This window comes from Nycticebus coucang, chromosome 3, assembly GCF_027406575.1.
Source record: "Nycticebus coucang isolate mNycCou1 chromosome 3, mNycCou1.pri, whole genome shotgun sequence".
In the NCBI taxonomy this organism is placed as follows: domain Eukaryota; kingdom Metazoa; phylum Chordata; class Mammalia; order Primates; family Lorisidae; genus Nycticebus; species Nycticebus coucang.
In genome coordinates this window covers 77972843-77988688 of record NC_069782.1, presented here as the reverse complement: position 1 = coordinate 77988688, position 15846 = coordinate 77972843, and the positions used below count along the sequence as shown (strand labels likewise).

The 15846-nt window shown below is 43.0% G+C and overlaps 1 protein-coding gene across 1 annotated transcript in view; it reads right to left on the bottom strand.

The window, feature by feature from the left end:
- Nucleotides 1-15846, bottom strand: part of VSTM4 (V-set and transmembrane domain containing 4) — a 99372-nt gene that overhangs the window by 60418 nt on the left and 23108 nt on the right. The window contains exons 3-4 of the mRNA XM_053586008.1: nt 12487-12555; nt 1919-2026 (exon numbers count right to left, since the gene is read on the bottom strand). Coding sequence (XP_053441983.1) covers nt 1919-2026; nt 12487-12555 — 177 coding nt within the window. The remainder of the gene's footprint in view (nt 1-1918; nt 2027-12486; nt 12556-15846) is intronic.

The window sequence follows — 15846 nt, the reverse complement described above, 5'->3', positions numbered from 1 at the left end:
CAGAAAAGGCAGCCAGCATCCCCATTCCCCAGGGGCTCCTGTGGGGTCTAAAGGAGGGTGCCAAGTACTCCTGTGTGCCCCAGTCTGCCTTTCTTGGCCTTGTTTTGCTTCCCTGGCCCTGCCCAGGGCCCAGATTCTGCCATGCCCTAAGCCCCAGCAGAGGTGCTGTCAGAGCTCACCCAGCCTGGAAACTGCCTATGTGGCTTCCACACTTCAACAGTTCAGAGGAAACAGCTGCAAAACAAACACATTTGTCCACCATGTGTTGAGCATCTGTCATGAGCCAAATTCCAGGGAGAATGGATCAAATGTGTGGTCCCTGCCTTACACGCTGTACTCCTAAAGGGAGGCCCATACCAGCGCACACATGCAAGGAGCCATCAAGGGAAAGTTCTGGAGCTGGTTTTGCAGGACAGCACAGACTATATACATAAAAATCTGATAGGAAGGGCCCATGCTTCAGAGGGGAGAGACTCAGGCTGCACCGGCCACATCGCGTGGTGCCAAGCATGAGGGAGTTCTCTGCTGCTCCTCTAGACCCCTGCCCACCCTGCTTGAAACCCCAGAGGCTGGCCCCGGCACCTTTGTGCTCTCTTGCCCCCTGATTTCTGATGGGAGATCTCCATGGGGAGGAGAGAGGCTGAGGAATGCACAGTCCTGGCTCCCTCCCACCAACTTCCCCATCTAAGGCCCTGCTGGCAACACTTCCCAAAGCTACAGCTCTCAAGAACCCCTCCTCCTCCTTGTCCCTTAAGGTCTAAGCTGGAAACAGCTTCCTGCCAGTGCTCATCTCTGACATGTGTCCTCGGTCCCTGGCCCCCTAGCCGTGCCCACACCTCTTGGAAGAATCCCCACCTGAAAAGCTGCCCAAAGTCCCCACTGGAGTGGCCCCTCAAGCAGTGACAACCACATCTAACACTTCAAGCTCCATGACCTTGGGCTGATAGTAGTGATGACAACATATAATTATAACCACATTGCAACATCAATATGGGACATTTACTGAGAGCTAGAATGTCTTAAAGGTTTTAAACATCTTTCTGCTGGGAACTTAGTCATCACAACAACCCTGGGGCTGGTGTGCTACTATTTCCCTTTGTCTCAGATGAGAAAAGAGAGGCAGAGGGGCACATTATCTGCCAGCGCACAGAGACACTGTGGGACTGGTGTCGGTCCAGTTCCAGAGCTCAGCTCTTATCCCATCATCTCCGGGAGGGACACTGTCCCCAGCGGTTTGGGAGATTCTGAAGGGGGGATTCAGGGAGGAGTCTTGGAGGAAACTGACAGCAGGTGATCTGGACTTGTGAAACTGAGGCTTGCTGAGAGGTGGGGACTCGGGAGAAAGCAGACAGCATTCACAGGGAGGTTACTGACAGTCATGAGAACTGGCAGCCCTGAGAGAGACTGCATGAGGCAAGAAAGGGCTGAAAATGGAGTCTAGGGAAACAGGCACTTAAAAGGAAGGAGATGGAAGGGGATACTCAGACTGGACAGGGAAAGAAGGGAGAGGGGACTGTCCAAGTCCTACTTCCTGCCAGGTGAACACTCACCAGAACATGGGGTGTCGATCCCCTTTCATAAATTCGGAACAGTTTAGGGACTTGTTCCAAAGGCTCTTAAGTGGCAGAGCCATAATTCAACCCCAGGCTCATTTGACAGCACAGCATCTTTGGAGAGAATGAGAACAGGAAAGGGCCTCGGAGACCCAGGAAGGGCTTCTGTCGACAGTGGCCACAGTGCACTTCAGCACAGTCTAAGAAAACACGTCTTCTGGCTCATTTTGCTCAGCAGTCACAGGTGAAGAATCCCTGACTCATGATGTACTTTTCCTCCAAGGTAATACTTTGCCCAGCACCTCCCACCTGTCTGTGGTCAGGTTATGCTCTCATTCCAGACATGACCTTATCTGTTTTCTTACCTCTGGACTTCCTCTTGCTAAACACAGACTGCCAGATGATGGCCAACATGAAGAGCAAAATGCTGAGGATCCCCACGCAGCACACAAGGACGGCATACACGTAGAGATCTGAAAGGCAAGGGCACGTGGGGTCAGCCTGGCAGGGGCTAGAAGGAAGAACGCCCTGGCACAAAAACAGTCAAAAAAATACAACTTTTGAAATCCCAATGCTACTGTGATCAGGGTAGTGTGTGGTGGTGGAGGGGTAGATGCAGAACAATGAAACAGAATAGAGAGCCCAGAAATAGACCCACATGAGTATGCCCAGTTGATTTTTGACAAAAGTGCAAAAGCAATTCAACGGTGAAGGCTAGCCTCTTCAGTCAATGGTGCTGGAGCAGTTAAGCTTTCACTGGCCAAAAACTAAAATCAAATGTCACACATTATATAAAAATTAACTCCAAAAGAACCACAACCCTAAATGTAAAATGTAAACTGAAAGATTCATAGAAAATACAGAAGAAAGTACCCAGGATCTAAGATGAGGCCAAGAGTTCTTAGACCTGACCCCCAAAGCACCATCCCTATAAGTAAAACTTGATAAATTTGATGTCATCAAATAAAACTTGGGCTACATAAACCATAGGAAGAGGATGAAAAACCAAGCTGTAGACCTGGAGAAAATATTTGTAAATCATATATCCAACAAAAGACTATTATCAAGAATATAAAGACTCTCAACACTCAACAGTAAAGAATAAATAATTTTATTAGAAAAAAGGGCAAAACATACACAGGTATTTCACCAAAAAGAATATACAGGCAGAAAATAAGCACCAGAGACAATTTTCAGTTTCCCTAGCCATTAGACAAATGCAAAATGAAACCACAATGAAATATCCCATACATGGGATTATCTTTTAAGAAACTTCCTATTTTCCAAAGCATCTATACCATTTTATATTCCCACCTCCATGTCTGAGTGACCCTGTTTATCCACATACTTGCCAGCATTTGATGTTGATATTGTTTTTTATTTTAGCCATTGTGACAGGTGTATGGGATATCTTACTGTGGTTTCATTCTGCATTTCTCTAATGGCTAGGGAAATTGAAGATTGTCAATTGATTCCTTTTTTGACTGTATTTAAGTTCGTTCGTTCTTTACGAGGTTTTTGTTTCTAGTCCTTATCTTAAACATTGTTATTGTTATTAAATTTTAAGCCTTTTTAATTTTTGTGAAGGCAAAAAATGAAAACCTAATAAATAATACATGTATATGTAAAAATAAAAAAATTGAAAAAATTAAATTAAAAAGAAAAGATAATCCCGTAATTACCATTCAACCCCGCAGTTGCACTCTGGGGCACTTGTCCCAGAACAATGACAAACTTAAGTTCTATCACAAGAACCTATGCCTGTATGTTGATAGTGAAACCACTTATATTAAAGTCATGTAAGGCCATAAGGCAAGAACCGTGGTAGAAGCCTGATTTCTACAGAAGAACAGGCACAGCTATAAGTTAACTAGCCGTTCTTTCCTCCCTTGCCTTCCTATGATTGCTTACTGTTTAGGGGTTATGTACTCCTGTCTGTCACAAGATTTATACTTTTGAGAGCAGTTACTCCCTAATTGCTTCCATAGGTAACATCACCATTGTAAAACCTATTTCAAAACCTTTGAAATACTTTTCAGACTCTGCATTCAGAGGGACTGACTGATGCTAAGCACACCAGTGGCCACACAGTAGAACTGACTCAACAGGTCCTGTGACTGTCTCAGTCAAGAAGACAATTTCTCCTTCCCAATCCTAGGAGCTCATCCCCAGCCCATTAGCAGACCCAATTCCCTAATCCTTTGTCTGCCAAATTGCCTTTAAAATCTCTGGCCCTCCAATTCTCAGGGAGATGAATTTGCAAAATACCTCTCATCTCCTTGCTTGGCACATTTTGATATTAAATTCTTTCTTTGCTGCTACCCCTGCTATCTCAATGTATTGGCTTTCTCTCAAGTATTGGGCAAAGAACGCCGTTGTGTGGTCACAATGGCAGCTTTATTCGTGATAGTCCCAAACAGGAAATAAGCCGGATGTCCTTGAGTGGGTGATCAATGAAACAAAGTGTGGTATGTCCACCCTGTGGCATACTCAGCAATAAAAAGAACAAACTATCGACACACACAGCAACCTGGATGACTCTCCAGAGGATTATCCTCAGTGATGAAAAGGAGGAGGAGAATCTGCAAACCTTTCATACTGTGTGATTTTATTTATGTAACATTCTCAAAATGAAAAAAGCATAGAAATAGAGAACAGATTAGTGGTTGCCAGAGGTTCAAGAGGGGCCGGGGATGGGAGGAAAGTTCATCTGGCTATAAGAGCCCCTTGTAGTGACAGAGATGTTTTGCAACAATGACTGCATCACTGTCCTATACTGGTTGTGATCTTCTACAGTTTTGAAAAATTCTATCATTGATAAAAATTGGGCAAAGGATACAAGAAATTGGGCAAAGGGACTTCTCTGTATGATTGCTTAGAAATGGATGTTAATCTATAATAATTTCCAAATAAAAAGCCTTTAAGTCTCGACAGTTGAACCATGTTCATATGCATGTATTTCTTAAATTCCGGTGATGAATTTTATCAGTGATCTGATCCATAAAATGGCAAAACTGCAGAAAGTGGAATGGGAAGCCAAAGTCATTATTTTAACCTTCCAGGAAGCAAAAATGCTACAGATGTTTGAACCTAACACATGAATGAGCTTAGCAAACAGGTTTCTCTGCTGACTTAACCCTTTCTGATCCCTATGTCAATTACCTCATCTGATATAATAATTTTCCTGTTCTCCTCTGATGTTGGAAGTTGTGCAACACATTTTTTTTATGCCTCTCATTCCATGACAAGAGGTTAGGGACAATTCTGACTATGTTCTTTGGCCCTATGATCAAACATAGTTGATCACTGGCTATATGAAGATGTGAAAACTGACAATTATTTTAGAATACACAAAGTTTATGGGAAGAGTGGACAGAGCTGATCAGTCCTGTGGATGGTACCAGTTTACAAGGAGGCCCTACAGATGGTGGAAAACGTGATTCTTCTGGCTGATGGAAGTTGCAGTTGTGAACAGTTACATCCTTTACTCAGTAGATAAGAAGGAGAGTGCAGACACCCATTTCTTTTTTTTTTTTGCAGTTTTTGGCTGGGGCTGGGTTTGAACCTGCCACTCCAGCATATGGGGCCGGCACCCTACTCCTTTGAGCCACAGGTGCCGCCCCCAGACACCCATTTCTTACAGGAGAAGTCTCATCACTCAGCTGGTGAGCAATGTGAAGAACAGAAATTCAAGAAAGAGGGGTAGACCATCATCTTCTGACATTGAGGACAGGCTAAATGAGAAGATGCATTTTATAATTCAATATGAAAAAATAATCAACAAACATTTGCCTGGTTTGCAGCAGAAGAAATGAGAAAAGAGGAAGGAGAGAAACCATTTTTTACTGTGAGACAAGCAAGAGGAAGCCTGGGCTTTATCCTGGAGATACTTACCTGAAGAAGTATCACACTCAAAAAAATTATCAACAAAAATAAACAAAAACTTTATTCTATATAACCTAAAATAGATAACAAAATCATCAGGTGAGTTCATATTTATGCTTTTTTTCTTTTAAAATTATAGGATAATTACCAATTATCCACCAACTTCTTTCCCTTCCCAAATAAATAAGAGCTGGGGGGTATGCAGATGGCAGAAAAATTAGATTGGAAATTGAGTATCTTTAGCCAACAGATATTGTCAGCCATGGTCAGTACTCTTCCTAAGTATAGGAAATAAAGACAAGCATACAAAGGTTTTCTCTCCAAGACATTAGAGCAAACAATCCCATCTATTACGGGCAAGAGACAGGAAAAAAAAGAACCTAGGACAGACGAATAGCCAACAAACATACGAAAAACTGCTTACCACCCCAAATCATCAGAGAAATGCAAATCAAAACCACCCCAAGATATTGCCTAACCCCCTGAGAATGGATGTGGACAGAAGGGAACACTTTTACAGTGCTGGCGGAACCGCAAACTAATACAACCTTTTGGAAGGAAGTATGGCGAATCCTCACAGAACTCAAAATACACCTTCCATTTGATCTTACAGTCCCATTACTAAGCACCAACCCAGAAGGAAAAAAAATCATTTTATCATAAGGACACTTTCACTAGATATTTTTTATCACAGCTCAATGTATAATTGCCAAGATGTGGAAGCAACGTAACTGCCCATCCTAGGAATGGATTAACAAACTGTGGTATAGATACACCGTGGAATACCATTCAGCCATAAAAAGATGGGGGAATTTACCACTTTTGTATTAATCTGGATAGAGCTGAAACACGTTCTTCTTAGTAAAGTATCTCAAGAATGGAAAAGCAAGCGTCAAATGTACTCAATACTAATATGAAGCCTGTAGACTATCTAATACACAAGAGAAAACCTCAATTTAATTTAAAGTTGCAGAGAGGGGAAGAAGAGGGGGTAAAGGGGTAGAGGGAGGGGGTTAGTGTGCTCCCACTAATGGGCACAATGTGAGGTGTCTATGGCACACCTCTTGGGTGAAGAGCACAGCTACAGCAGGGACTTTACCCAACAGATGCAAACATTGTAACCTAAACGTTTGTACTCTCGTATTAATCTGAAATTTAAAAAAAATAAAAAAGGGAAAAAAAGAAATCAGAGGACAACATGGTAATGGCAACAATAGGCACATGTGCCCCATACTAGGCATTGGGCAGGCTGGGAGAGGCTTCCCAGAGACTAGAGTTCTGTGCTGGGTTGCAGTTAAAGCAACACAAACATGTATAGAGGAAAGAGTCGTGGGCCATTCCATCACCCCGAGGTACAGTAACTACTGTGAACATTTGGTGTACTTTATGATTTTCATACATATATTTCTAAATTGCAGTTTTTTTTGTTTTTGTTTTTGTTTTTGTTTTTGAGACATAATCTCACTATGTCGCCCTCAGTAGAGTGCCGTGGCATTACAGCTCACAGCAACCTCAAACTCTTGGGTTTAAGCAACTCTCTTGCCTCAGCCTCCTAGTAGCTGGGACTACAGGCGCCCACCACAACACCTGGCTATTTGTTGTTGTTGTTGTTTAGCAGGCCCTGGCAGGGTTTGAACCCGCCGGCTTCGGTGCATGTGGCTGGTGCCCTAACCACTGAGCCACAGGCGCCGAGCCTATTTCTAAATTGCAATCAGGCAGTTATACATCTTGCTTTTTATTTATCTCTTTTTTTTTCAATAAGTTCTTTTCAGAAAGTGATTTGGAGTCATTTTTAAAAATATGATAAAAGTTTTCCATATTAATATACCATCAGTGATTTAACAATCTCTTACTATTGGCTACTCAAAGTGTTTCTACCCATTCCCCATAATAAATAATTCCATGATAAGCATTCATAAACTTATACCTTAATGCATCTCTCACAGTGTGTTCTTAAGATTAAGCTCTCAGAGTCAAATTGCTGAGTTAACATGAATGCACCTTTGTAATGCCCTTGGGATGGGAGAAGCAGTTAGTTAAGTGCTTAAGTTGAAAGAAGTAAGCGGCTGGGGTGATGGGTGATCGCTCCCATAGCAAGCCTGGAGAAGCAGGTCAGGCTTAAGATCAATGAGAGAGAAAGAATGCTGGGATGGAACCAGGCATGTGGGTTCCTTTCAATTCCTTTCTGCTTGGTCAGGGCCCCCCAGGGAGGCCCAGTACAGCTTGAGCCCCCAGAATACGCAAGATCCTCCTGTGTTCAGGAGTTCAACATCTCTGTCTAAGCTAGTCTGAGTAGGTTTCTAATTCTGGTGATTTGTAAAGCTGGGCTAAAATTGAAATAAGTAGAAAGAGCTGTAGGACAAGGTTGTGGGTGATCACCTGTACTAGTATTTCAGGGAGCAGAGAAGGAAGGTAGGAGGGGGGCAAAGTCTTCTGCAAAGGGATCCAGAACTGTTCATGGAAGCAGAGGAGGTCAGCAGCAAAACTTTCAGAAGCCAAGAGTAAAGCATGGTAAGGATCCCTTAGTAGCATCCACTGCCATAAATACCTGCTCCTGGGACAGTCCTAAAGGAAAGCCATGTCAGTGGTCTGGTGGGGGCAGAGCAGGGTTAGAGAGGTCAGGGAGCGGATGGGGTGTGAGCACTTAAGGTGGGAATAGAGAAAACTCCTGTATCTAAAACTAAAACTGCTTTCTCTGTGGATACCTGTGTCTCTAACATGTGAGCTTTATATACTCGATTAATAAGGTAGAGAACTCCATGATTGGTCAGAGTTAGGACGGAGGCTCAGGCCTCCACTTAAACTATGTGAAACTCAGCAATGGGAATCTTGGATTCTGGACAAGACACTTCATAACCAACTGGGAGCCGGAGCAGAAGTCACAGGCCAGGACTCAGGACAGGACATTAGGATGCAGGACTGGCCAGAAAACAGCCAACATAAGGCCAGCCCCAGATGCATACACCATTGAGCAAACTAAACTACCCCAGAACAAGATCACAGAGCACTTATGGGCATGAGAGGAAGGTAAACAACATGGTCATGTTGCCAAACAGGACGTGGCAGACAGAACAGGAGGATGCAACATCTGCTTCGAAGGGTTTGCAGATGTGGCCCTCTAGACCAAAGGCAGGAAAATTTGGCTTCAGTCTCATTCCTGGAAGGGAGAGGAAAATCATCTTACAAAGTTTCTGTGCCCCTGGAGCAGAGCACCTCATCCAGGAGCTCACCTCACCACCTGAACTTCCTTGATTTCCAGGTGAGTACTGAGATGGGCAATTCTCCCCAAGCGTCCCCGGCAGCATGCTATAGGTATCAGGGGCCCACTGCCCAGGAAAAGAGAGGCCTCAGGAGGCCTGAGTTATGATTTCAGATCACAGTCTCCTCAGCATGGCACACAGGGTGCTCTGCACAGACAGCTGTGGCTGCAGAATCATAAAATATCTGGCCAGTCTGGAAGGCTGAGCTACCCTGTTAAGCACACAGGCCTCCAGGCTAACACTGGCCAGTAGGCTCCTCCCACCTCCATACAAGTCTCCACCCACATAGAAACAGTCATGGCCACTCTCTGTTGTGTTCTTGAATCTTCAAAAGCATCACCTTGCAGGAGGAAAAAAGCCTAGAAAGAATATTCAAGTTTCCCTGGTGGGGCAGCAACTTTACCCCAGAGTTCCGGTATTTTTCCTTCTGTTCCAAGCATTCCTTTTGGGGCATAAGGACAGCCACCCTGCTGTGTCTACTCAAGGCACAGAAACCACCTCCCTGGGTTTTCTCTGCAAACAAAGGTTGAACTCCTTGCCACTGAAGCCTGGGTCACCTTTCCCCATGTCAGCTAGTGCCTCCGCTCCAGGAGACTGTTCTCAGGCAGGTATGCCAGCCTCCGGGTGTTGCCTTATCTCCCAACTTGTCCTCTAACGTTTTATGTAAAAATCTCTCTCATTGTAAATGTTGGCTTTAAGGTTTTAAAACTCACACCAGGCCAAACAACACTTGCCAGAAGGCTGAAGCCAAATCTTACGGCCCAAATTTAACATCTGCACTTAACTGAATCTGGAGTTAGTTTTTAAAATACCATATATTTCTGCACACTCACAATAATTCTAGAAATCGTATTATACTGCTTGAATTCATTTGAAGTCTTTCCAAAGGATGCCATTTTTGCACTCAACTGCAAGCAGCCATGCCGATAATGCCTGGGCTTCCCTGAGGCAGATGGTGGAGCTGGCAGTCTGGAGGGGCCGCCTGTGCAGCAGGGAGGCCAGGACAGGGGTGCTCAATGTCCTGAGCCAGCTTCCGCCCTCCCAGACAGCACGACTGAGCCAGGGTAGACAGCACCTGTTGCCTGGCAACCCAGATTCCGGCAGGGATATTCTGCTCCGCTTTGAGACAGAGTGACCACAGCATTCTTCAACATAATCAAGGGACTCTACCCTCTCACCCCCACCCCGTGCCCTCTGTACACTTCCAGGGCAAATGCAATAGCCTAGGATATGGCAGTTTTCTGGCAATAAAACTCCACGTACTGCTGGTATTTTTTAATACAGCCCATCATATGTACCGTCTTGCTTGAGGTGAAATATCTGAGCGATATAGCCCCGAGGGATTTTAACTCACTCTAGCATTTCTCAAAGAGGCCTGACAATCAATGCTGCTTTTGTGCAGTGGGCTCATGGCCAGGTCAAGCTGAGCCCCAGGAGGACAGGACATCCATCCACATCCCCTACTGTTGTTTCCCCATCCAGGAACAAAAGGGCAAAAGGCCTGTGATCATTCACTGGGGAGTTTCAACTGTACCTCCAACTTTGCCAAAGCTGTGGCTGGGTTAAAAAAGCAAAATGCATGGACATTGCTGCTGCTGCTGCTGCTGCTGCTACCACAATCATAGGGAAAGATTGCTTTGGAAACAACTGCTGTGAGGCAAGCATTACACAGAATGAGAAGACCAGTTCTGCTTTGTGAATTCTCTCTGCTGAGAAGACACTGCATGTCGGGCTATCATTTTTATGTAAAGAGATAGGTTGGGAGATACCCTGACGTTCTACCACTGTACCAATGAATTATAAAATACCATTAATTACACAAGGTGCTTCAGAGATGCTGATTATGCTGCAGGGTGTTCTGGTGCTAGAGGCCACAGTCCTTCCAAATACATAAAGTCCCATTTTTTATAACATAGTATTTTCAAAATAGTATACTCAGACCTTCACCTCTGTCCCTGAGAGAGTGCGAAATCTTTGATCCCTTCCTAATCTATTAATCAGAACCTTAGGAGCTGGAGATTTTTATGCATCTGATGATACATAGAGTTCTGGCTGCCACATCCCCATGATCTACGTTTAGGGACACCCAGCTCATCTTCATGACTCGGCCCCATCACAGGGCCTGGTCACAGGGTGGCTCTAGTGAGGGTTGCCTCAATATTACTAAACATCAGCGAGAGGGATAAACCTTCACTCAACGAGGAGTAAGGTTTCATCTCCTTGCCAACAGGTAAGCATTCCTGGGGGTTATTTTGCTAGGCAATCATTAAACAAAGAAAAAAAAGAGTTCCAAAAGGTGCTAAAGAGAAGTCATAGAATACAAAGAATCATTCTTGAAGCAAATTGCAACCTGAGAAACTAAATATATGAGTAGAAATAGTCCTAGCAGTCTACGTGGGTGATCACTTATGGTTTGCAGCTACTGTTCACAATTAAAGGTTATATTTATCTAAGATAGAAGCTTAGTAAATGTGGAATGTAAATGTCTTAGCACAATAACGGAGAGGGTGCCTGGAAGGCTATGTTAACCAGTGTGATAAAAATGTGTCGAACGGTCTATGAAACCAGGGTATGGTGCCCCATGATCACATTAATGTACACAGCTATGATTTAATAATAATAAAAAAAGAAAGTGCTTCAACCCATGGCTTTATAACAAGGTTTTAGAAGAGGTGGGCTTGACACGAAGTGCCCTCCCTCTGAGGCTGGCCCTCCTTCTACCAGACCACTCACTGGGTCAACACAGGGTGATGGTGAAGCCCCGAGGCCCTCCTTGGATGCTGTGGCCAGATCCCTCTTCATCACTAAATAACCTTCACAAGGCATAATCCTTCCAGAGTCAAAGGGTCAGCCTGAGATCTCACAGAGTGCATTCTTTCATCGCTTATGGTTCATAATCCTCACTCATTTTATGTTAATTTCTCTGAACTTTCCTTACTCCAAGGCATGGTTTTTCACCCTCAGCACTCTTGGCATCTGGAGCCAGAACTCCTTGCTGTAGGGACCACCCTGTGCACTGCAGGATGTTTTACATCACACCAGGCCCTTATCCACTAGATGCCAAGAGCACCCCCAACAGTTGTAGCAACCAAAAATGTCCCCTGGAGGGGCAAAGTCCCTCCCCGTTGAGAACCCTTACTCTGAATGTGTATCAGAATCACCTGGAGGTCTTATGAAAACCCAGACTGTTGGACATCAGCCCTCAAGTTTCTGACCCTGTAAGCTGGGGTGAGACCTGAAGTGTGCACTTGTACTAAGCTCCCCAGTGATGTGGATCCTGCTGGCCTAGGACCACACTTTGGGAGCCACTGTTCTAAGGCTGCAGTCCTCAGCCCGGCTGCAGGAGCTTCTGACAAGTTCCAACTGAATCAGAATCTCTAGAGATGTGAAAGGCATCAGTGTTTTTAAAGATTCCCAACTGATTCTAACTTACTTCCTTAAGGTTTTCAATCCTCAAACTCTTTAAGAAACTTGAAATAAAATGTAGTCACAATAGATGTACTTGTCGTTGTTCTATCACTTGAAGATCCTTCCCTAATGTCATATCAGGAACTCTAGAGCAAAACAAAATAAGCAAACAAAAAATTACACATATTGGTGCTTTGGTTTCCACTCTTTTAAAACCTGTGGGCTGATACCATTTGACTCTTGACGAGGTTTTTGTCTAAGAAAAGAACTTGATGTTATGTCAAAACTAAGAAGTTAGAGTCCTTTCTTCCTATTCTATTCCCTTCCTACTGTCTAAAAATGAGGATGCATCTTATGATAAGGAAATATGTAAGCGTTACCTTCAAAAAATGCCCAAGTCTTCTTCTTTTTCTCAAAAGATGAATCTTCAGAAGCCTTGAGAGAAATCACTGCAAGACAAAAGGAAACAAAAGAATGAAGGACAGTAGCATACAGTCCTGGCCCACAGGGCCCCCCAAAATAATGCTAGATGGTACATAGGGCACTTAAACTTATAAAGTGATTCCCACATTTGTAAAACTACATTTAATTACTACAACTGATAGTTGTAGGAAGAGGTGCAATGACTTCCCCCCAACATCAGGAAAACCTGGGGTCTGAAAAGGTGAAGTATGTTATCCATGTTTAAAAGCCAGCAAATGGCAAAGCTGGACTCAGTTTAATAAAAGTCCCACTTACTCCGTATACTTTTAAAATAAAGAATTCTCCAATGGGAAGTCCAAGAACCAAAACATTATTTATTTTACCATTTTAGTGACTGAGTATTCCTAGACAGAGGAGCCCACAGTCATCTGATAATTCAGTGTCACGGATTTGAGCATCATTCTCCATGCAAGACAGACCCACAGAGCCACAGACATCTTATTTTGAGATTATTTTGTCTTCTTTCCATTAATGGTTGATTATGAATTTACTTTCTCTGATCTCAATGTGCAGGGAAAAAGAACTGAGTCACGCTGCATAAAATCTTAAAATTACACTAAAGACTCTGGAACCATGAATACGTTCTATGCATAGAGGTAACATCGTCATAGGTAAAAATCTAAAAATTAAATTGACAAAAAATGTAAAATATCAGGGAATGAGATTATAGTCCACTTATAACTTTGGGACAACAGAAATGCTCTATATCTGCAGTGTCCAATACAGTAGCCACTGGCCTCAGTAGTCAGGGTGACTGGGGAACTAAATTTTAATTTAATTTAATTTTAATCAATTTAAATTTAAATAGCCACATATGGTCAGTGGCTACCACAAAAAAAGGTAGTTGAAATGGAAATTGAATCAATGAAAGGAAAGGAATTTGGCAAAGGTGGCCTAGAAATTTAATTCTATTTACTCCCCCTCACACAAAAGTTTGTATTATTTTCATAATTTCAGTACTGAATTTGCCATCCTTTTTCTCTCTAGGTCTTGCATTGGACATTTCCTATTAACCTGTCTTTCAAATGACTAATTTTCTTTTCATCTGTATTTAACCTACTGCACAAACCCCCTACTAAGTAATTAATTTCATTTGTTGTATCTTTTACTTGTAGACTATTTGTTTAAATTTTTAATATATATCCCAGTTCTTTAATGACTTTCTCGTACTTGTCATCTAATTTTTTAATCATATGAATCATATCGTTTTAATGTCTATGCCTCATAACTTCCATATATCCATAACCTACAAACATGTTTCTATTATCTGTTTTTTGCTTTGAATCTGGTTTGTTGGTATGCCTGATATTTTTTTTCTAATTAAATGTCAGGCATTACATGTGGAAAATCATGGAGGCTCTAGATGAAATTTGAAATTCCTGATAGAAAGTTAAAGTCAGGGTATAGTCACCTTAATCCAATCAGGGTTTGAACTATTTAGAGGCTAGGTCTCAGTTTTTATACAGTCTATTTTATTTCTGATTTTCCCTTCCTCTTAAGGTTCACTCAGTTCTTCAGAGTTCCCCAAGGAAAGCCTGGGGTATTTACTGCAGCCCTTACAATTTTCATCTCACTGTTAGAATTGCCAAAAACTCATTTGCCTCCTAAACATTCTGGTTGTCACTTTCTGTGTAGCCTCTCTTAACTAGCATTGCTTAAGAATGGTTGAACCTCTTATAGAGTTAAGTGTGTCCAGAAATTGAGCTCACTTTGCTGCTTTTCTCCATAATCTATATATCTAGTCCTTCAGAGAACCATTAGGATAGCTGGAATTATTTGCACATATATAATTATGTGGTTATGCAATAGAAACGTATTTATGAAATATAGATAGGCAATTCAGAAAGCAGAAATCCTGATAGATGTTTTCAGTGTTCCTAACTGTTCTCAGAGGGCTTTGGTCTGCTATCTATGAGTTTGCCTTTACCATAGAACCCATACCCCCTTTAAAACCTAAGTTCTTTAAAACCTGTGGCTTGTATCTTCTACCTTTGTATCCTGATCATTTGGCACATTGTCTGACAGCTGGATAGGCACTTGGTATATAAATAAATGATCCATTTCATTCTGATTGCCTCACAAAGTAAGCAATATGGACTTCCAGGAAGGAGTTCTTAGGAGATATTTGGTCACATAGTGATATGAAATTTATCAATTAGTCCATCATGCCTGCCTTCTCCTGCCTATTTTTCCCATAGCAAGCACCTGTAATCCACCCAATGCCAGGGCAACCAATAGGAGTCACCCTTCAAGCACTTAAAGTAAGAAACAAATCACATATAGCTGTTGCAGGCCTAGGTCTGAAAGAGCTGGTGATCTGGGATGGGAGAGGGGTGTAGCCCTGTTGGAAAGCTGGCTGGTAGAACAGAGCAGAGGCTGGAACCCACACAAAGGAAGGGCAGGTGGGAGGCTGGGAATTGATGGAGCTCTGGGCCACAAGAAGCCTTGTTCCTTGTATTCCATGAGCTCTGCATCCTTAAAGTGTCCCTGCCCCTCTCCCAAATCAGCCTTACCAGTTTTTCATGGCTTCAACTAATTGAGCCTAGACAAGGATAAGAAAATGTTAATGAAGAAAACACAGAAATGGACAATAAACATACCGCCAAGAAGCTTAGTTTTCAGGAGGTCAAAGATGCTCATCAAGGTCCAGAGGCCTACCTCACCTGGGAGCTTGTCAGAGTGCAGAATCTCAGGCTCCCCGGATCTGCTGAATTAGAATCTGCTTTTAAACTCAGGGGGGGAGCATATACACTTTAAAGTTTGGGATGCACGGAGGTTCCGTGGCTTGAAAGTCTGAATTGCCGTTTGCTATCTATGTGATTTTTGGATAAGTTGCTTAACTTCTCTGTGCCTTAGTTTCCCCATTTGTAAAAGAGGGACAATGAGAAGTACCCATGTCAGGGTAGGCGTGAGGGTAAAAGGGGTTAATGCGTGTAAGGTCCTGAGAACAGTGTCTGAGACCTAGTGAGCCATCTTTATCCACAAGAACATCAGCTCTCTAAGAGCAGGGATTTTTGTCTATTTTATCCACTGCTCTATTTCCCCAACCTAGAATGGTCCTTACTGTCAACACTTTGCCTCAGATTATGACTCTTCAATTGTCCAAATGCTCAATGAGGAAAGGCCCCCTGTCCTTGTGACTAAATTCCTACACTTCCAATGAGCTGCCACCATTCCCACCAAGGCAGGTGCCTGTGGATCACTTTTAATTCATCTTTCCGGGGCAGAAATCATTGAGTCCTTGCTTTAATTGCTGT